This window comes from Phoca vitulina, unplaced genomic scaffold (genome assembly GCF_004348235.1).
Source record: "Phoca vitulina isolate PV1807 unplaced genomic scaffold, GSC_HSeal_1.0 scaffold1, whole genome shotgun sequence".
NCBI lineage: Eukaryota > Metazoa > Chordata > Mammalia > Carnivora > Phocidae > Phoca > Phoca vitulina.
In genome coordinates, this window is record NW_022589704.1 from 10042200 (window position 1) to 10064167 (window position 21968).

Genomic DNA, 21968 nt, shown 5'->3' on the forward strand with positions numbered 1-21968 from the left:
CTCGTGTGCATGAACTCACACAGTCCTCCCAATAACCCTGTGAGGTGGCAGTGGTGTCCCTCAGAAGCCCAGCCAGCATGTCCCTAATGCCCTTTCTTCTGCCTCCCCAGTGGGCTCAATGGTGTGGCTCCATTCTAAGCCCAGATACCCTTGGACGGCACCACGCCAGGAAATCGTGTTTATCAGCTGCCGTGCACATTTCTCTAAGCCACAACTTCAGGGCTGGGTTTAGATTTTTGTAATGCCTCTGTGGGCTCTATTTATAGCCATTTCATTTAACCTCTGGCTCCCAGCACTGCTTACTTGATACCATCCATCTGCCTGGTAACCTGGCCTTGCAGCTGCTGTTCCTTCTCATTGGATGGACCCACCATTATTTAGTGGTCTTTTTGGTGGGCCTTCAGGGTGTGTAGGCCACATGGATGAACTTGATCTGGTCTCTCTGGCTGGAAGGGATGAGGCTGGGCCAAGTGTTTGCTTTATGTTCAGGAGATCTGCTCCTTCTCTCCCAGTGTGATGCCCATTTAGAGCCAAAGTCCACCATTTCCGCAAGGGCAGATGTTCTGGCTTCATTCACGTGGATTTCATTCCAGGGTTTTCAGAGTATTGAGAAATAGGGAGTCTGGTCGATTCTGGAAAGAAGAATAAAGGAGCAGTGAGTCAGGAGACCTAAGTAGCTCAGCCTAGTCGTGCCACAGGCTTCCTGCTGAGCTGGGAGTAAACTCTTAAGCTGACCAGTCTTTATTTTGTCTGTATAAAGCAAGGACAGTGATGTTTACCAACATTTTGAAATTCTTCAATGACAAAATTAGTAGTGGATGTGCTTCGAAAATTAAAAATTCCAAATTCTTCAGTTGATGATACAGTTTTCCTATCTTTGAGGCATTGCTCATGCTCTCGTGACTAAGCAGTAACAAATACAATTACACACCATGAGCCACAGATACATATGTTGATCCTTCTATATATACTCAAAATTCTGTCCCTTCTATCTTTCTGGGACTTGCCTCCATCACTTACTGACTCTCTGTGAGGGATGACCCAAGAAGGAAAGTGATTCTGGAGGATATCCCAACATATCAGGGGATTTGGATTCTCAAGGAGAGGATGCAGGTGTTGGGAGCCTTTGCACACCACAAGGTTAGGGGAGAACCGAATCAATGGCTAGCAGAGCTCCAAGGACCCTCAGTTTACAAAGAGGAAATATATGCTGTGAATGTGCTCCATGTGACCTAATGAGCTGGGGGGTGGGGTAGCTACAGATCTCATGGAGACTGGCTGCCCTCTAATATAACTGCACAGTTGGGCTGAGCTGCTCCTTTATTTTCTGTATGGCTGAGAGAAAATGGTCTCTATTCATTCCTGGAGAGCCCTGAGCCTCCCAAAGTGGGAGGCCTCCACCCTGTGCCTTAGTATACAGGGTTACCAGTTGGCCGGCCTGTCTAGCACTGGAGGGGAGTCTCCAGCGGCATCTGTCTCTGCCTGACGTTGGCAACCTTCACCCTGGCCAGTACGGGGAGCCTGTCTCAGCAGCTCAAAAAGGGAAAATAATCTGGAAAATAAAAATGAAATTGCAACAACAACCAACAACTCCAACCACTCCAGGGAGGAAGTGAAGAAAGTAATATATATTACCCAAACCTGAATCTGGATCTGGAAAAGCCAAAGGAGGAACCGTTTCGTGGTAGAAGTGAAAATATGAGGAAAGGGAAATCCTGACTGACAAGATAGGAACTGTGGAGAGAATATCCAGGAGCTCTGTTTCCGTCTGGATGGTGGATGCTCCGATGAAGAAGGAACACATGGAAATAAAACCAGAATCAACTAATTACTAGAAGGAGAAGTCTATGAGCTGGAGAAAACTGAAGTTTTCAAATAGAATGAATAGGGCTTGCAGAATGCTAGAGGGGTTAATGAAAGAGATGATACACCATTTGAGATTTCCTAGTAAAATTTCTAAATCTAAGGATGAAGAGCAATCTTTTTTTTTTATAAGAGTCTTCACAGGGAGTACAAGTTACATACAAAAGAAAGAGAATCAAATCCGCACTGACCTCCTCCTCTCTGTAATGAAACTAAGCAATAGTGGAGCAATGTTTCAGGCTGCTCAGTGCAAAGGACAGGTAGTCTTTACATTTGAGGGCAAAAGAACGACGTTTGGCACATTTAAGGATACAGAAAACATAACACCATGTCCCCTTTCTAAGAAAATCATTTTAAAAAGTATTCTCACTCAGCTGGACCTAAATCAGAACAAATATAACTAGATAGGGGAAGATAGAGAACAGGAAGAAGAGGGTTGAACAGACTCCTTTAAATGCAGGGATAAACCTAAATAGATGATATTAAAGTGATTGTGGACGGTAATTTAATGGTGAAGAAAAGTCTTCTGAAAACAAGTTATACCTGCTTTACCAATTAGTTCTGCTGTGTAATGAATCACCACAAAGTAGTGGCGTGAAACGATACCCTTTTAGTTGCTAATGGTTCCTTTGGTCCAGGCATGTCTTTGTGGACTCCCTGCTCAGGGTCCCACAAGGCTGGAATCAAGATGTTGGCTGAACTGAGTTCTCATCTGAGGCTTGAATAGGAAAGGGTCAACCCTTGTGTTCCCTCCAGTTGTTGGCAGAATTCATAACCTGTGGCTGTAGAATTCATGGCAGCTTGCTCCTTGAAAGGTAGCAGTGAAGGGGATATGAAAGAGAGCTTGTGCTGTTTCATGTCTCTCACTTCAGGAGAGAAGACTGAACCCACTAAAAATATCACCTGATTAGGTCTGGCCCACCTGAAATCAACACAAATTGAACTGATTAGGGACATTAACTGCATCTTCAAAATCGCTTAACTTTTGCCGGATGCTCTTGGTTCAAAGCTCACACGCAAGGGAAGGGTGTGACTCATTGAGGGTCCCCCTAGGGTGTGTCCATCATACCCATTCTTAAGGAAAAATTTAAATGACCACATTCAAGTTTCCTATCATCTTAACTAAATCCATGAGTTGAAGGGGGTGGGGATGGGAAAGGTTGGAAGACATACACATCTGTTAAAGATCTCAGATGGGCAGGTAAAGTGGTCATTTAATTTGCGTATATGTGTAGAGACCTTTAGGTTTAGATTTAAAGTAAGACTCCTGAAGGCAAAGCCTAGCAGCGTAAATGGTCAGACTTCTAAAGTAAGAGTGGTGGGGAGGCAGTGGTGGGTGGTAGAAGGAAGTAAGAGAGAGGTGGAGGGAGCTAAGTCATGCCCTCCAATCTCTCCTTGGGGATGGACATTTGGAAGCATTTCCCTGAACATATATTTACATGTAGGTTGTGGGCATAAACTCGGGAACCTACCAGACAGGTGGGCAGCAAGTCCTGACTAGTACTTACCTCTGGAGTTAGAACTTAGGTGGGTGGTGTGTTGAGGGTGGGAGTTGAGACTTGAACCTCTTACTTTACATATACATTTTTTTAAGTGGTTGTCTTTAATGTTTTGTGTTAAAATAGAACTTAAATAAATGAATATGACTTTCTAAAAAGAATGCGTGTAATAGGAGGTCAGGCATAGCTAAGAACATTTTGAAAAAGAAGAGCAAGGGGGGGAGCTTTTGCCAGGTGTTTTATTATTATTTGTTTATTATTACTACATTCAGGTGTTATGGGTGTAAGAATGGACAGCTAACCAAAACTGAATAATGACCCAGAAACCATCATCTGTAATAACGTATGACTCTTAAGGAGAAATTGCTATAAATGGGGAGGAATTGTTTTGTTTTGTTTTGTTTTGTTTTGTTTTGTTTTTCATAAATGGTGTTGGAGAAATTGGGCTGCTAAGTAGAGAAAAGAAATGTTTTTAAACTTCTAAATACATTCCATGTAAATTGGAAAAAAACACCTTTCATTGGCTCTGTCCTCCTCTACTTACTTCCTCTCTCTTCCTCTTTATTTTACAAGCAAGTTTCCCTAGAGTTGCTATAGATAGCCTCTCAATTTGTAACATTTTTGTTCTTTTCTTAATCCTCTTCAGTTTGGGTCTTGTCCACACCATTCCGTTAAAATGGATCTCACGGTGACCTAACTGAAGACTTTTTTCAATGAGATCCCGAAGCCTACCCCTCCAGCTTCTGACTCCCAGGTCCTGGCTTCCTGCTTCCTTGCCCCACTGACCGTGGCTCCCTCTTGAAACTCACTCTGCTTTAGCTTCCTTCTGCGGCTTCGATCCTGTCCCCTGACTCTTGTCTCCCTGCCCTCACCGAATCCTTGCCCTCTGGACACCATGAATGTCATTGGTCCCCGGGGTTTCCTTCTTGTCCCCTCCTTCTCCCCCCTACTCTTTGCCCTCATCCAGCCCTGCATCCACTGACTGCAATGTTGGGTCCCCAAACAGGTGACACCTCCCTCCTTGACCTCTCCCAACCTTGTCTCTGTATTTGCTGTCACACTGCTGGTCAACCTTGTAGAAATTCCCTCTTTCTTAGGCTAAATCATCATCTCCTGAAAGGCAGAGACTATATAAAGTTTCTTTTTTTTCCCCTGTCATTTCTCTGCAGCTCTTGATGTGGTGGCTTACACAAAGGCAAATGCTCAGCAGCCATCTTTAGTTGAATTCGAATTGCTGCTTAACGCACTGATTAAATAAAGGAAACCAACGTGAATGTTTTCCCAGAAAATTTCTGCTGTAGATCATGAAATTGTTAGAAGCAAAATGCGTGGAGGGACTTGGAGTAACCTCCCTTTAGACATACCGAAATGCTCATCCCTCCTCCAAAATTAGCTCAGAGCTAGTTCATGGCAAGACTTTTAAGACCTTGGTTAGTTCACAACTTCATATTGTCAAAAAGTCAAGTTTCCTCATATGCTGTTGACTTTTATTTTAGTAGGACAAACTAAATGATCAACAGCATACTAATTTGGAATTTTTGGTGCCAAAGTTATAAAGAAAATATTTCAATTTTTAATTATGAAAACAGTGCAACAATAATACAATTTTTGGAAAGAAGAAAATTTGAGATATCGCATAGTTTTCAACAGAATACAAGAGCAGTAAGCATCTCTGTTGTTTCCATCCTTTTTAAATATCCATGTTTTCACAGATACAATGGAGTATGCCTATAATTTTTATATTGTTGTTCCCATACCTTCCTTTTGTAGTATGTTTGATTTAGATTTTGCTAGGAAGTCTTACTAGTTCTATATTAAATGGCTATGTAATATTCCCCTAGGGGAATATTTATCCGTTCCCTTGTGGCATCTGATGTGAGGCTGTTATAAACAATTCTGAAATGAACATCTTTATGCATATAATTTTTATACTTTCTGAATTTGGGGGGGTAGGATTGGGTTTCAGAAATGAGATCACTGGGTTATAGGTTCGATCACATTGTACCTAATTGTTTATTTTAAAAGTCTACAGAAATTTGTAATTGAAGATGAGAACACTTTCTTTGTTTGCCCGAATTGCTTTTTTCTGTGTAACCAGTGAACAAGAATTTCTGGATATTTTGTGTATGTAGCCCTTCTCAAATAGTGGGATAGATACAAAAATGGGTAAGTCAGGGTTTCTTCCTTTTTTTAGGCTATTATTAAGCCAGAGGAGCAGGCTGAGACTGGCACACACAAAAGAAATAATGAGGCCAAGGTCGAGATGTCAGTTGTCATTTCTGAGGGAAAGGAAGTTTAGAAGGGATTGGCCTCTGTGATGGTTGAAATACTGGGAAATTTTTTGTGGAGGAAATAAGTTTGAATAGAATAAGATGGTGTCTTAAAATGAATATTAAGTTCAAAGAACTTATAGAGTTAATTTCTTTACCTGACTTAATTTTCCTGGAGCTAAAATAGTGACTTTCAGTTTTCAAAATATTAATCACGACTAAATTGTGATGGCAACAAAGATTTACAGTTGGCGCCCTCCTCTTTGAATTTTTGCTCATTTTAATTCTAAAATTAACTTCTATACAGAGCCCTGTTGGAATAGAGATCTTTTCAGAAACATTGCCTCTCTATCCCTTAATATGAAAAGTATGAATTTTTATTAGTTTTGACTGAATTACAGTTTATTTTTGCCTGAGACTAAACATAAGTTTTGTAATAGTGCGTGCTACGTCCTTTGCCAATGGGTGATGCATGTGTCGTTCCACAGACTTAATTTGAAGTGTGGACCTGGTTTTCCCTGACAAAATAGGGTGTTTTTGAGGCAGATTTGGAATGGCTTCTCACTCCTCTGGCAGTCCTACCTGTGTGTCAGCCAAAGTACACGGACCGTCGCCCCTCCTGAAAGGACAGGATTCTGGTGATACATCCAGAATTTCTTCCATGCGTTAAATCATGGCCTCTGCTCTAAGGGACCTCAGAGATTTGTTGGGTGGGGGGGGAGATGGATCAGACAGGAGAACAGATAAGTCATGCTTTAACACAGTAAAGTCCGTAACAGTGCGAATCTCAGCATGCTCTCAATGCACAATGGTGGAAAAATGGAGCTCTGTCTCGGGAGGCTCAGGTTCAGCTTTCCAGAGAAAGAGCATTTGAGTTAGGCTTTGACAGATAGAATGTGCCAGGTGGAGACCAGCCTGGGCAGAAGGAAAGGAAGGCATTCTCGTCAGAGGAAACGGACGCCTAACACTCAGCGTGGTGCCAGTGTTCAGGGCCCCTGGGGAAGGGGGCCTGAGAAGGAGCGTTGGAGAGGAGGCTCCTTGGCACATCAGTAGTGTTCATGACTCTCTATTCTCTGTATTCAAGGTTTCCAGCTCATGGTTGTTCAGCTCTTAAGACAAGCTGAGCAATATGACAAATAGTTTTTATACAGGAATTAGCAAGGCTTGGCGTATAGAAACCAAGTGCTCACTGGGGACTTTTAAGACCATCTTGCTTCATAGCCATCGTGTTTCCATGAAGATGAGCTTTTGTCCGATCTTGCTGCCAGAAAACTCTCAATCTCAAGTGACCGAATATCTTTTGAAAAAGAGAAATAACAAGGGATAAAATTATTGCGAAAAACAAAACAAAACAAAAACACCCAAAAGATCGAAATTGCTATTATCTTGGGTGTTTTCATCAAATCTATCTTACCAAAGTCTTGTAAGGTTAAGATGTTCAAATATTTAACCTACAATTTGCTTTTCTGCCTCATTTGAAAAATGTGGTCCTCTATGTGTTAATATATTCATTGTATTAATATTATGGAGGCTTCATTGGCTAATGCATTACTAGAAACCCAGTGAAGATCATCTTTGGTCATTCTTTCTTTAGATCTAATGGACATCTTTTTAGATTCCAGGCATCTCTGAACTTTGGTTATAGCTGTATTTCCCATTACATTTGAAAGCCTTTTCTGTCACCTGGTTTCCATTGATCAGCCCCATGGGAATTTGAAAATATGTAGATCTTTGTTTTTTGATAAACACTTTGAAGCAGAAAAGACTGTTTTGCATTTTATTCTTTTGGTTGAGCCCGTGCTACTTGGGAATCAGTGGGAAAGTAGAAGCTTCTGGGTGAAAAGGCTGTACACACCCCAGTGAGAAAACATTACCAGTTTTATGCACATCTTTAAATTAGTTTGATCTTGTACATCACCTGGGTTGCCTGGGTTACTGAAGGACTGTGAAAGCCGGGGAGGCTCATTCCAGTCACTGGAGACAGGGAGGGAGCTCGCATGGGGCTTTAGGGGGCCACGTCCCACCAGGCCCGAGGAGGTGGGATCGGGGTGGTAGGTGCAGGGAGAAAAGCTGGCAAGGACCTAAAAGTCACTTTGGGAAAATATCTGACAGAATATTATTCATGGGATGGGCACGAGGGGCAAAGGATAAAATGGAATGAAAAACCATCCATTCTAAATGCTTTGCCAGGCTCAAAGAGGTTGTTAGTATGAATACAGATAGGCAGTTCTGTTTTTCTTTCCTCTTACAGTTTTTTCCTCCTTCTTGAGCCCGACTTCTTAAGACACTGAAAAAGAAATGATAGACAAAAATCCCAACAAGAATAATTTCAGTGACTAAATGATGAGTCACTGGGTGTGGCAGTCCTTTGCACGATATGAGCTCAGTAATGAAGTGGAGAGCAAATTGAGTAAATACCATTCCGTTACTATTTGCTTTCTGCTTATTTCACGAGGCTGTCAGGAAGGGTGAATGTATCACTATATACATCCTTATACAGAATATGATATAATCTATCTTCCCCTCCAAAGGGCAAGGGATGAGAGAGAGAGAGGAGAGATTAATCCATTCATCTATCTTGACCTTCCAGTGAAACAACAGCAGAAATCTTACCTTTCAAATGACACTGGATTTTTAAAGCTTTTTAGAAAATTATAAAGCAATAATTACTCATTGAAAAAAAATTCCACCAATATAGAAATCCCTGACGTGAAAGCCAAAATAATTCAGTCCCTCAGCCCTACTTTTGCATACACACAGGCACACATAAACTTTCTTTTTTTTTACACCCATGGGAAACTGCTTTTGCTGTAAAGATTTGTACAATGCCTACTTTTTGTGAAATGGGTGCTGAGCTCTGTGGAATTTCGTACATTTCCACGGCCAGTCTGAGCTCATTCTCAGCAAACTACTTAGCAAGCACAGGCTCAGATTCAGATCGCTGGTGGTTTCAAATCCCAGCTGCCCCTCCCCCCCCCCAGCCTCATGACCTCACATGCTTTTTCTTGGTCTCCTCATCTGCAAAATGGGGGTGGGGGAGGAATAAGGCTATTTGTCTCCTAGTGTTGTTGCCAAGATCCAGTGAGATGCAAAGCCCGGTGTGGGGGTCTGGGACAAAGCTAGTGCACAACACGTTAACTTTGGTACATGATGATCGGATTTGGTCTTTTAGAATAAAGTCTAAGTACCCCGTGGCTCCCTTTCTGCTCTGCAGTTCCCCAAAGTAGAAGTAGAGCTCATTTCAATATCTGACTCCTCATCTTCCCCATCAGGAGGCTGCTTATTAATTATATCAATATCTTATAAAGGATGTCTGGCTATTTTCTGTTTCTTTTGGAGACTTTGAAAACATTCTGATGAATGTTATCTTTCAGGCTTCTAACTTGCTGTTCCCCAGACTTTGGGACAGGGCGTCAGAGAAAGTACAGATAAATGACGATGGTGGGACCTAAAAGCAGAGAATGGATTTGCTGTGTCCTCATAAGGCGTGTCCTCACGACAGTCTAGGCAAGAGTGGGCACACGGTGTGTGCACACACACACATATGCACACACACACGTGTGCCTCTGGGAACCTGCCTTCACAGAGTTCTGGGCTGTCCCAACACTTGGCTTTTAAAGGCCATGGGGGCTGGAGATCCCTTAATGAGTGACCCCTTTTGCATCTGTTTCTCTGCAGGAATACACTGTGAGTCATACAAGGACCCCTGCGCTAACATCAGCTGTCTGAACGGAGGCACCTGTGACGGCGAGGGCCTAAATAGCACCTGTGTTTGCGCCCCCGGGTTTACAGGCAAGTGAGCCGGGAGCTGAGTTTTCAAATCTACCCCCAAATCCCGAAGATGGCCGCTGTTAAAAACAAAACAAAAACAAAAACAAAAACAAAAACAAAACAAAAACAAAAAACCTCAGAAATCTCTATGCATACATTATTGCAAAATATGAAAACGGTTGCAAAATGCAACTAGGCACTGCTTGGACAAAAATCTATAAAACAATGGGCTGTGTTGTCATTGCAGGAGGTTCTTCTGAAGCCAGTATTTGGTACAGAGACTTGCTGAGATTGTCATTGCTGTACGTTTCCAGAACCGCAGCTTTGAAACACGAGCAATGAGCCATTACACCAGCAGCTGAGAAAGTTTAAGTGTTCACGGAAGGAGGGGAAAGGAAGGATCAAATGCGTCTTTTCTAGAAATTGCATTGGGCGACCACATTTATTTTTACGGAAAGATGCAACAGCGGCAGGATATTGAAAGATGAAGGGAGGTGGTGGTGGTGGGCAGTGAGGGAGTGACTCTAGCGTGGGGGGTGCTTGTTAGTGAAGGTAGAGATGCTGGAGGTGTGGGGGATGGGGAGAGAAAACTGCCAAGAGCAAAGTAGATTGGGAGAGCAGGGGGCAGGGGGAAGGGGGCAGGGCTGCGTGCAAGAGAAGCCCTGGTGGCCTCTGAGCTCTGAGTGGGAAGAGTCATTTCTAGACTAGGGATCCTTCTAGATCACCCCCTACCCTATGGGCTTCAGGGAGGTTTTGAATCCCTGAAATTGGATGTGAAACATTGTATGGATGTGTATCTGTTGAGAGGAGGTTCCCATTTTCGTTATATTCTCAGAAGGAACCATGAACCACTGGGGTAGAAAAGGTCGATCCTTTGCTTTTCCATCAGAACCCAAGAGTCCTGAAATGTAGAGGATCAGACAAGTCAAGGTTTCAAGAGCTTGCTCAACCAACAGAAGCATCTGGGTCACTCTGGTTTGCGAGTTGGGAAAGGTTGACATATAGAGTGCTCACAGAAGAAGGTGGGGACTTAGCTGCAGGAGAGGACCTTGCCCGCTCCCCGATCCCTACTCCCCTCTCCCCTGCCGAGCCGCTGGGCCCCCCCCCCCCAACCCTGGAGGATTTCACTGGGGAAGATGCCAACAGTCAAGATGTGGGAGAAACGACTTCTGATCTTCCTTCTATTTATCTGTGTCACATCCTGTGTTTTTCCTTTTGGGTTTTCCTGGGACTGAGAAGTGGGCTCATTCCAGAAAATGATTCGCAGATGGTTTTGTTTTGCTGACTGGTTTATAAACACACACAGACGTTTATACTGATCAATGAATGCAAAAATAATATTGGGGAAGCATTCTGGGTGTTTTTTTCCCCCCAAACATTTTTATCTCACAAATCATAAAAAGCATGGAGGGAAGATTAGAAAATATAAGACCATAGGAAAAAACCCCACCGCTTAGCACCGCACCGCTCAGAGGCAGCCATTGTTAATATCTTGATACATATATCCAGAGATTTTCCTGAAGGTCTATGTGTATAACATATAGCATAGAGTGTGTACGTGTGTATATTTGAATTCAAAAAGGAATTGTAATTCTCCTACCATATTGTAACCTACTTCTCACTTAAAAATACATGTATATCATAAATGTTTTATCATTTTTACTGGCTCCCCTTTAGCCCATTATATAAAATGTTGTTTTTTTTCTAACACATGGCCAATTCAGCTTTTGGGGGAGTTGAGAACTGTTCCCTATTGTAAACAACATTGCTATGAGTATTCTTGTATATACATCTTTGTGGACTTGTCTGATTATTGCTTTGAGCTAATTTCCCGGAGTCCCAGGGTTCGGGAAAATATGTACATATTTCCATATTGCTCTTGAGAAAAAACACTACCAAATTCACTCCTACCGAGAATGTACAGGGACACCTGTTTTCTTGACTTCATAGAGATGCTGACAATTGTCATTTTGGTGGCCAAAAATGCCCTTTAAGTGTTGTCTTAGTTTGTAGGTCTTCGATTCATAGTGAGGTTGAATACTTGCAAAATAAATGTATGGTTATTTGTCTCTCTTCTTTTATAAACTCCCTATTCATATCCTTTCTTTGCTTTTCTACCATTTATGTTAACCAGCCCTTCCTACCTTCCTTCCTTTCTTTTACTTTAAATTTTTATTTTAATCCCAGCTAACGAACACTTACATTAATTTTTATTCTTGATTTGAAATAGCCCTTTTTAGTAAGTATATGACATTTTATATTCCATAGGTTGAAAATATTTTTCTACTGCCATTTGCCTTTTAAATGTATAAGAGTGTTTTGTTTTCCTATATTTTATTTTTATATAATTAAATCTTTATATTTTCTTTTGCTTTCTTTTCTTGTAGTTTCATGTTGAAAAACCATACACATCAAGATTTTATAAACATTCTCCTATATTATCCTAATAACATAGGAGTTAATTTTGTGCATGCAACTCTTTAATCCATTTGAAATTTATCTTGGTATCTTATGGGAGATAAAATGCAATCTTTTCTCCAGAATATTTACCAAATCTCCAACTTCCTAATCAGCATTCGCTCTTGGGTATCTCTCAAAGATACCCGGAGATATAGATTTTCTTCTCCCTTCCTTCTTTTTTTTTTTTTTTTTTTAAAGATTTATTTATTTATTTTAGAGAGAGAGAGGGTGGGGAGGGGCCCAGAGGGGGAGGGAGAGAATCTCAAGCAGACTCCCTGATGAGCGCAGAGCCCTACTCGGGGCTTGATCCCAGGACCCTGAGATCATGGCCTGAGCTGAAACCAAGAGTGGGATGCTCAACTGACTAAGCCACCCAGGTGTCCCCTCCCTTCCTTCTTGAAATGTTTGCTAGCTCAATAAATGGTATTACCAGCACCTCAAGTTGTTCTGGCCAGAAACCAGGGACTCATTTTGTCCTCTCATCCTTTTCTCCCTTACATGCATCCAACCACCAAAGAATCCTAGAACCTCTTAGTTGCTCTCACTTCCTGGAGCCGACACTGGGCTGCCTTCATGTCCTGCCCACATGAGTGCAGCCCCTCTAACTGATCTCCCCACACCCCTTCGCCTTCACCCCTAACGCATTCTCCACACTGCGGAGACCTTATGAAATGAATCTCTAATCCCGTTGCTTGCTGCTTAAACATTGCTTATTGGTATTTCATTGTTTTTAAGAAAAAGATCAAAGCCCTTAGCATGATTGTTGAGACCCCAGCAATCTGGCCCCATCCAGCATTTCCAGCCTTGCCCTGGCTGGTTCCTGAACAACCAGAGTCAGGATCTTCTCAGTAATGTTTTTCCCTCCATCTCCTGCCTCCTGGTTCCCTCTGCTCCCCCACCCCACCCCTAGGCATCTCTTCCATGGTACTCACCCTGATCAGAGGGAGAGGTTGGACTCCTCTGTGAAGCAGGTTCCAACATCGCTCTAAACTGGTCTTTGAAAACAACAAATGTCTATTTCTCTTCAGCCCTGGTAACTGTTCTGGCTGCAGAGGAGCACAGAACAGTTCCCAAAGTTGTTTGGAGATCTGTGCTGTTAATTTGTCTTAGAGAACACTGGTCCCAAGAGATACTTCTTGGAAAAAACATCTGTGGCCAAATAAATTTGGGACATGGTACCATGTGGAGATTCATAAAGGGTGTCTGGGAACTGCAGGCTCTGAGAGGTCGTACAACAGAGAATTTTATTTGCCTTTGTTTATTTTCCAAATATTTTTGATCATAGAACTTTTCTTCCTGCTTTAAGAAGAACCTAGAGTATTCTGAGAGTTAGCAGGCATGGAAGAGTCTGGTAAAATATTCACTTCCACCACGTAAGGAATGATGCTGCCTGTCCTCTTTGAATTGCTACCTTGGCACCAAATACTCTTTCATTTTACCTAAGAGTTAGCAAAACTTACTCTTGGCCAACTATTAAGCACTCAAAAGCTCCCTAATTGACTAAGTGGAGTGAATTAGGCCAATCATTGTTAGATAATTAGACACCCAATCCAATGGCACATTTACCTCATGAGATTGGCTTTTTCAGCTCAGGTTGATTTTGCTCTTCTTCTAGGTTGTTTAGGTGAGACCTTAGATTATTGATTTGAGGCTCTTCCCTATTTCTCATGTATAAAATTTGGTGCCGTAAATTCACCCTTCAACAATTCTTTGGCTGTGGGGGCACCTGGGTGGCTCTTGATTTTGGCTCAGGTCATGATCTCAGGGTCCTGGGATGGAGCCCCATGTCGGGCTCTGCACTCATCATGGAGCCTGCTTGTGATTCTCTCTTCTCTCTCTCTCTCTCTCTCTTGTTCTCTCTCCCTAAAGTAAATAAATAAAATCTTAAAGAAAACAATTCTTTGGCTGTGTCCCACAAATTTTATGTCATATTTTCATTTTCATTCAATTTTGTTTATGTTCCTTTAGACTTTCTCTTTGATCCATGGAGTATTTGTAAATGTGTTATGCAGTTGGGGCTTTTTTTTTTTCATGCACTTTTGGGCACTCTTGGGTTGCTGGTTTCTCCAGCATCTGATCTGGAACATAAGAAGCCAGAAGAAAACTCAGGAGCTCACCACCACATTGTTCCATGGGTCCTGAGTTTCCCTGCCAGTCTGTCTCCTCCTGACCTCTCAGAGTCTTCTCATGTTTGTTTTCTGTATAATGTCGAGAGTTTCTGCTTGTAGGAGGAGTAGGAAAAATATTTCCGTCTCACCGTTTTGGAAGCAGAAATTTCATTCTGGCTGCTTTTAGGATTTTTCCTTGATTACTGGCTCTTAACAAATTGATCACGATGTTCCTTGGTGTGATTTTGTTGGTGTTTATCCTGCTTGGGATTTGGTGTAATTCTTGGATCTGTGGTTTTATAGTTTCATCAAATTTGGAACATTTTTAGCCATTATTCCACCAAATAGTATTTTATGCCTCATTCCCCTTTCCTGGGACTCTAATTACATCTCTTAGACTACTTAGAATTGTACAACAGGTCACTGAGTCTCTATTGAGTTTAAAATAATTTTTTTTCCTGAGCCTCAGTGTGTTTAGCTTCTATTGCTGTTGTCAAGTTTACTGATTTATTCTGCAGAATCTAGTCTGCTGTGAAAATCATCCAGTATTGTTTTTAATTTCAGATATTGTATTTTTCATATCTAGAAGTTCCACTTGGTTCTTTTCTATATCTTTCATTTCTATCCTCATTTTGTTCATGTTTTCTTTCACATTTTGAGCAAATTCCTTGTTTACTCACCATCATCTGTGATTTCTGCATCTGTCTTTGGACTGATATTTCTTTTGGTTATGGGCCACATATTCCTATTTCTTTGCACAGCTAATGGTCCTTGTGTGGATGGACAATCATTGTGAGTTAAGTTATTGAGTGATAGGGTTTTTTGTGTTTCTTTTTTTAAGTGCTGTCCCTTCTCCCTGCCCCACCCCCACCCCCCAGCAGGTAGGTAAGTTACTTGCTGGCCTGACTGATCCTTCCAAGGTTTGTTTTTATATTTTGGGGAGTGGGTCTGTGGTTGCCTTTCCTCTAGGGATAGAGATGCCCTAGTACTGAGGTGCCACCTTTTCCCACTGAAGCACTGGGTGGCCAATGAAATATCTGCATTCTGACTTGTGAGACTTTGAACACAGTCCTCTAGGAGCTCGGGGAACTGCTCATCCTTCATGGCGTTTGCCAAGCCCATGGAGTTCCAACGTACTCACACATAGGATTTAGCAACAAATTCAAGGGGATGCAGCACATTTCTGATGCTCTTTTTCTGACTGGCTCTATCTTCTTTGGGAGCCTGTCCCACACGTTGCAACTCCCTCGTCCCCCACAAAGTCCGGTTGTTCTTGGTTCAGAGAGACACTGTGTTCTCAGTTGGCTGCAGGCGGGAAGCCAGGATGATCACGGCACTCAGCTGTTCTGTTTTCCTTCTCTTGGGGGCGCTGCCTGTTGTCTAATGTCTCAGAAGTGTCTTTCCTTAAATATGTATGTCATCCGCTTTACCATGGAAGGCCAAGAGAGCTTTCCGTCACGCCATCACAGCAGAAGAAGTTCCAGATCATTTTTAACATTCATTTCATCTGGAATAAAATACCTGGGGAGCATGGAGGAGGTATAGTTAAAGTACCCAGTCCAGCGCCTGGCACACAGTAGCTCTATATTTAATACTCAGTATTCTAAATATAATGATTTTCATTGATATCATGCAGTGTGGGCTGTATTAATTGGTTTACTCACAGCAGTGACTTTTTAATTTTTTTCCATTTTAATGTATTTGAGTAAAGCATACAGAATTAAAGGGCACACTTGTAAATTTGCATAAATACTATCAATTTTTTTTTAAAATCTTTTTTTATTTTTTTATTTTTTATTTTTTTAAGATTTTATTTATTTGCGAGAGAGAGAATGAGAGACAGAGAGCATGAGAGGGAGGAGGGTCAGAGGGAGAAGCAGACTCCCCGCTGAGCAGGGAGCCTGACGCGGGACTCGATCCCGGGACTCCAGGATCACGACCTGAGCCGAAGGCAGTCGCTTAACCAACTGAGCCACCCAGGTGCCCAAAATACTATCAAATTTGATACCTACTCTACGTATTACCTCTTAGAAAGTAGTAGATTGAAAAGCAATTGTAAAAGATTTAAAGCTCAGACTCTGATTTCCAGCCTTAGTCAAGTAGAAATTTCATTATGTATTCTCTTTACAAATGTTATTCAAGCACAACAGTGATTTAAAAGTAATTGATTTTCCCCCAACTCAAATTAAAAAAAAAAAAAAAATAAGCGAGTCAACAAAAAAGTCATCTGGCTCAACCCAGCAAAAGCATAAAAATTTATTAAGTCAACTCTGAGTAAGGCAAGGTGATATAATCTACCAAGAACTCTTCTAAAATAAGCCAGAATGCATATTGCTTGAATGGAATGGTGGGGTGCTGAGGCGCTTACAAAAACATAATACTCTTACTATGGGAAACTCGAAATGAATTTACATGCAAATGAATATACATACAACAAAGTTGCTCTCTATAATTCATAATAAATCTTCAAGTACTTTGCGTAAGACTGATGTCAGAAAGCATGATCATTGTAAGGCAGAGAAGAGTGGTTGTGTTTGGGAGTCTTCTGGCTGAAAATTTTCCTCCAGGGGCTCCATTGTCAGAATCACCCCATGTCCGTATTCCTACCGCCAGTTTAGGGCACGGTGAAGGCCTGGAACTGAGAGCCAGGTGGTGGATAAGCGATTCAACCAGAGGTGCAGGAGCCTCAGTCTGTAAGATAGGCCATTAGAGTAATCCAGTGGTTGCTGTGCCCCATGCGTCACCCCTGGGGTCAGCCAGAGCACCTGTGCTATGGAATTAGCTGCTGGCTGTTTGGGCCCCAGAGTTTATATCGTTAGCTAGTGTCATTTAATCCGTCCCCAGTATGGCCCTAAGAACACAGTGGTGAAGAAATCCAGACGTGGATGGGCTTGGGACTCTCTCTGGTTCCCAGTCCTTTAGATCCTGAGTCTTGATAGTTTATCCATACCTACAAGTTCATTCTATTTCCACCTGTCATTCTCTATTCCTATCAAATCCTTTCAATCTGGCGGGGGGGGGGGGGGGGAGGTTGCCCAGGAGGAGACAAAACTACGGCCCGCGGACTTCTCCCAACTACATTAGTGCCCCTTGGAGATCCAAGAACCAATACATGCATTAGGGCTAGTCTGGACCCTGGACTGGGCATTTACCTCGCTGGTCCAAAAAGCTCTGGACCAGAGCAGGAACGGATGGGCTGGACTAGCTCTAGGACTGCCCAGAATTTAGGGGATTAGAGGGGTTTGGCGCTGACATCGGACTTGCGGAGCAGAGTGGAGCTTCTGAGTGTTGCCGGGCGGTGGAAGCACAGAGAAGTCAGGCTGTTTCTCCAGCTGAGGCTGCAGAGGTAACGGGGCATCTTATTGTAGAACGTGCAGTTTTCCCATGGCCAGCTGAGGACAGCCACTGTCCAATAAATGCCTCAAGTAAGTTTGTCTTCCCAAATGGTTGGAAAGTAGTACTGATGCATATGTATTTGTCAAGGCCTTTGATTTAGTCCTTTTAATGTTTCTCAGCATGTTCTTGTTTATATGTCTCCTCACCTAGTCTACCATGTAATGCCGGCTGTAATAGGTTAGTCTGTGCCCTTTTACACTCAGAGCGATTGCCCCATTAATAGCAAGACAACCTTTGAAATAGGTTAGTGAGAGGCAATCAATTTCATGTCTTTCCCATTGATGTAAATGACTATATTTATTGCAGGAAACACATTCACTTAGACACTGCTGAATTACAATCAACCTAGTAGGGCCTCCGAGGAGTAAATGTTTTATTCGACAGATTGCACTTAGTTAAAAATAAAATAGTCAGATGCCAGGTAAGAAACAAGTGTGAAATGAAACAGGCACGAAATATTTCAGCGTGAGACTCCTGCTCTAAAATGGGCTGGGAGTGACATATGGTGGTTTCATAAAGGCGAGGTAAACCACTAGCAGATTGGAAAGTACTTTAATACTAATTAAGTAAGCCTGGAAGTAACTATCCGCGTGTACACTGAAACATCGCGTTTGAAAACGGACAAAATATTTGCTTTTGCGCCTTTGCTTTGGTTGATGACTGTAGCATTGCTAGGGATTTTGTGGTTTGTTCTGTTTTTTGAGTATCACTTTTTACATGTACCTAAGAAGATAGAGATATATTTTGAAAATTTCTTTTTCTCATTTTCAAACTCTTAAGAGAAATTGCCTCAATTTGAAGTACCCTGTTCCATTCGTTTGATGAGATGCCTTTCGGTTTGAGACGCGTACCCATCTTGTAGTGACTCATAGTATGGCTTAAAATCGGTGAAGGTGGCTTTGTTTGTGTAACTTGTGATAACAAGCTATTTCCTGTAAATTGGTGTTTGGACCACCATGACATCAGCCCATGGTCTGGTTTGTTAGTTTAAGCCAGGCTCTCTCTGATGGGGGCAGGGATGCCCCAAAATGTTGGGTCTAGGCAGGGTCAAGAGCTCCCTTTTTCATCATGGGGGAAGGACAGGCTGGAGTGAACGTGAGCTTCCCCAAGGTCATAGTTTCCCAGGGGAGATTGAGTCAGAGCTAGGCTAACCCTAGACCTCAGAACTGTCTTTTCTTATGGGAGAAGGGGGTTGCGGATGCTCTTCCTGTGCATTTCCATATTTCCCAGAAACATATCCAGGGATTTGGAATGTGAAGTAAATGTTCATAATTGACTCTGGCTAGGCGCACAGCTGTGCCCTAGAACTATCCAGAAAATAGTCAAATATCCAACACTTGGCCACAAAAAAAATCATAAGCTGTGAGTTTTGGCTTTCTGGAGTTTCAGAAAAATAAATAAGAAGATTCAGCGGATGAAATTCAAAATAAAATAGACTTTTTAAATAAAATCAGGAACCCCAGTTCGCTTTTCCCATCAACCTCAAAAGGTTTATTCAGACATGAGAATCAGCCTCAGTTAACTATTTGACTCTACTAAAGGAGATGCTTTTGACCAGTGCCATTTTTTTTTTCTTTTTTAGTTTTACTTCAGCAAAAGATCCCTTGTCTGGGACTTTGGGGAGAGTTCCCCACTTCATGTACACAGCCAGTTGGGATCCGTTGCTGGAGACCGTGACCCCGGCCTCGGATCTCTGCTTGGCCGGAGCAGTGATGGGTGACAGCGCCGCTGGTGAAGCCAGCTGTCATCACTGCATTTCTTTATCTCCATAGGTGACGAGTGTGACATTGACATCAACGAATGTGACAGTAACCCATGCCATCACGCCGGCACCTGCCTGGACCAGCCCAATGGTTACACCTGCCACTGCCCTCACGGCTGGGTGGGTGCAAACTGCGAGATCCGTAAGTATTATGCTGTTGTTTAACCTCATATTTTCATTCAATGAGAAGAGGACACTGAGCGTGCCCAGGTGGCCCCTGTCAGTGACAGATGGGCAGTGAGGCCAGAGGGCTAACCTGAGTCACCCATGCCTCCCGAGTCCCAGAGGAGTACCTTTGCTCCCTGCTCTGTGCCCCTCCCCCTCGTTCCTGAGTCTGAAGCCAGCCTTTCTACTGGGATGAGCATGTGCAGATGTCATCCAGAGTTCACTGCTCCTAAGACAGCCAAAAATGTGCCGGACAGAGAAGCATTAGAATCGTATCACAAAATAGAGTCTTTGTGTTAAAAACATGAAAAAGCACACAGAATATAAACTCGCTTTGCATTTATGTCTTCAAGCGTCTTCAAATGTATTAGGTTCCATCCGTGGCCTGGAGAACAGTCCAGCGAGGATGAGGGTAAAAGAAAATTGGAAAAACATTATGAGCTGCGGAGAGCAAAGTGTTCTCTCTTAGAGATGAGCCCACAGAAGTTTGAAAATGTCATAATCAAGATATCGTGTATTAAAAGAGTGGGTCTGCTAGGATGGAGGTGAAAATGAGAACCGACACGGAGTTCGGTGTTCCGGTTGTTTGGGAAACTGGGAAAAATTCAACTGTGAAAGGGGTTTTCTTCTCACTGAAATTCATTGGGGCAGGGGATCTTCCATAAGGGCCCCCTCCTGGGCTCTCTCAGCCCTCCCCTACTTTTCGTCAGGTAGAGACAGCTCATCCGCTGTGCGAGTTTGGAAGGAGGCAAATACATACGCATAGCCCTGTCAGTCTGTCTGTCTCCTTCTGGAGGAGACAGCTGCCCCTACTCCTCTGTTCTTTGTTTCAAGAACGACCTCCCACGGGTGGTCCAGGAGTGCCTATGGCGCCTTGGGCCTGTCTCCTCTCTGTGGGCCTGAGGTAGGGGCCACCTTCTCCCACATCTGTTTGACCAGTAACACTCTCTGGGCTCCTCCCTGCTTACCCTTTGTCTTTCTGCTCTTGTCTTGGAGCTTGAGAGGGGAAGAAGGTCATTATTTTCTGGGCTCCCCATCATTGACTTTCCTAAACACCCATGGACAGAGTGGTCGTAGCACCAACTGGCCTTGCTGAAGATGGGCAAGAAGTGTTGTTGAAGAAAGATACTGAAAGGGATTCCATGGTCAAAAGGCCAATGGCTATGAGCTGGTGTAGGATGTTAAGTCCATTCGGGGTCTGTTGGCAGAAAGCATCCCAGACTTGGCTCAGCAGGACCCTGGTTCTTCCCCTGGCAGGACACTCACTGTGTGGCTGCACTGAATTGTGCCAAGCCTCAGTTTACTTACCCATAAAATGGGACCAGTTTTCATTCTAAAATTTGGCAGTGCTGTTGGAAATGACAAAGTTTGTGCCTTGGGGCAGAGTAATATCTATTGATAACTTTTAGATCTTAATTATGAAGATAAATGTATAGGAGAGTATGGTTAAGAAGTCAGGAATACACAAGAGGCCCTTAAGAAGTTTTTAAGCAAAGTCCCATAATTATAAAAAATCGAAATTTTACTTCCTTCCAGTGATGATGATATAGGCAAAAGATATACCAAGATGGAATAATAGAAAGGGTAAAAGTTGGCTTCAGATTCTGGCTCCATCGTGTGACCTGGACAAACAAATATACCTCTCAGGGCCTTGTCATCCTCTCTTATAAGAGGTGATGGGAAGGAGCCGTGAGGCAAATATGTGCACACTTCTGCTATGCAGTAGGCACTAAATAAATGCTAATTTACTGTGGCTCATATACCATGAGGTACTCCTTGGGAGGACCAACCTTCGGCAGCTGTCTTTTTAGATGATGCATGCCCAGGGCACGGGCCACACTGAGTGGCCAGGTGTGAGGGGGGCCCATCACAAAATTTTTTGGTCTACACTCGGGCTCTCTGTTGGCCTGCAATAGCACTTTCCATTTGATGATCTCATTTGCACCTCTCCATTAGGCCAAAGGCACTCAAATCAATGTCATCACAGATTAAGCTCTGCTAGGTTCCAGTGTTGGATGCTTCCACCCTTGACCTGAGTGTAAGAATGGAGAATGTGCAGGTGAGCTCTGCTATGACACGTAGCTGGAACTGGTGGCCAGCATCTAGAGAACTGGATCTGAATCAAATGGGATGGATCTAGGGCCCAAGAGAGGAGAGTGCCTGGGTGGTACAAGGTCAGGTGGGTCGATCCCAGCAGGAAGGCTCAGATGTACACAGAGAACTGTAGCCCACATAGCTACATAGCACAGAGGCCTCCGGGATGGTCAAAAGTGGTAAAGGAGCCTCCCATCAGCCTGACCTCTGCCTCCAGAGGCCACATTGCCTGCCTCCCTCTCTTGCTTAGTCTGCTTCAGCCAAAACATTGTCCTATTTTCTCTTCCGTGGACAGGTCAAGTTTCTTCCTGCCTTTAGGCCTTTGCCTGTGCACTGCACTATGTCTGGAGTTTTTAGATTTTAGCACAGCTATCTCCTTCTCTGCACATTGACTAACCCAATAGTGAATGTTTCTTAGAAATTTGCCCTTTTAGAGTTATTTATCTGTTCCCCAATCAGTAATAAAGAGCAAAAATCTAGCAGACCATAAAGATTTACCAAAGCTACCCAGAACACTGATCCAGAACTATCTAAAAGGATCATTTAAATAGCTTTAGTGTTTTATAATAACTCTGAAACA

General features: G+C 42.9%; 1 protein-coding gene across 1 annotated transcript in view; it reads left to right on the forward strand.

Annotated features, from left to right (window-relative positions):
• Window positions 1-21968, forward strand: part of DNER (delta/notch like EGF repeat containing) — a 300110-nt gene that overhangs the window by 264398 nt on the left and 13744 nt on the right. Inside the window, exons 10-11 of the mRNA XM_032400554.1 lie at window positions 9311-9424; window positions 19140-19271. Coding sequence (XP_032256445.1) covers window positions 9311-9424; window positions 19140-19271 — 246 coding nt within the window. The remainder of the gene's footprint in view (window positions 1-9310; window positions 9425-19139; window positions 19272-21968) is intronic.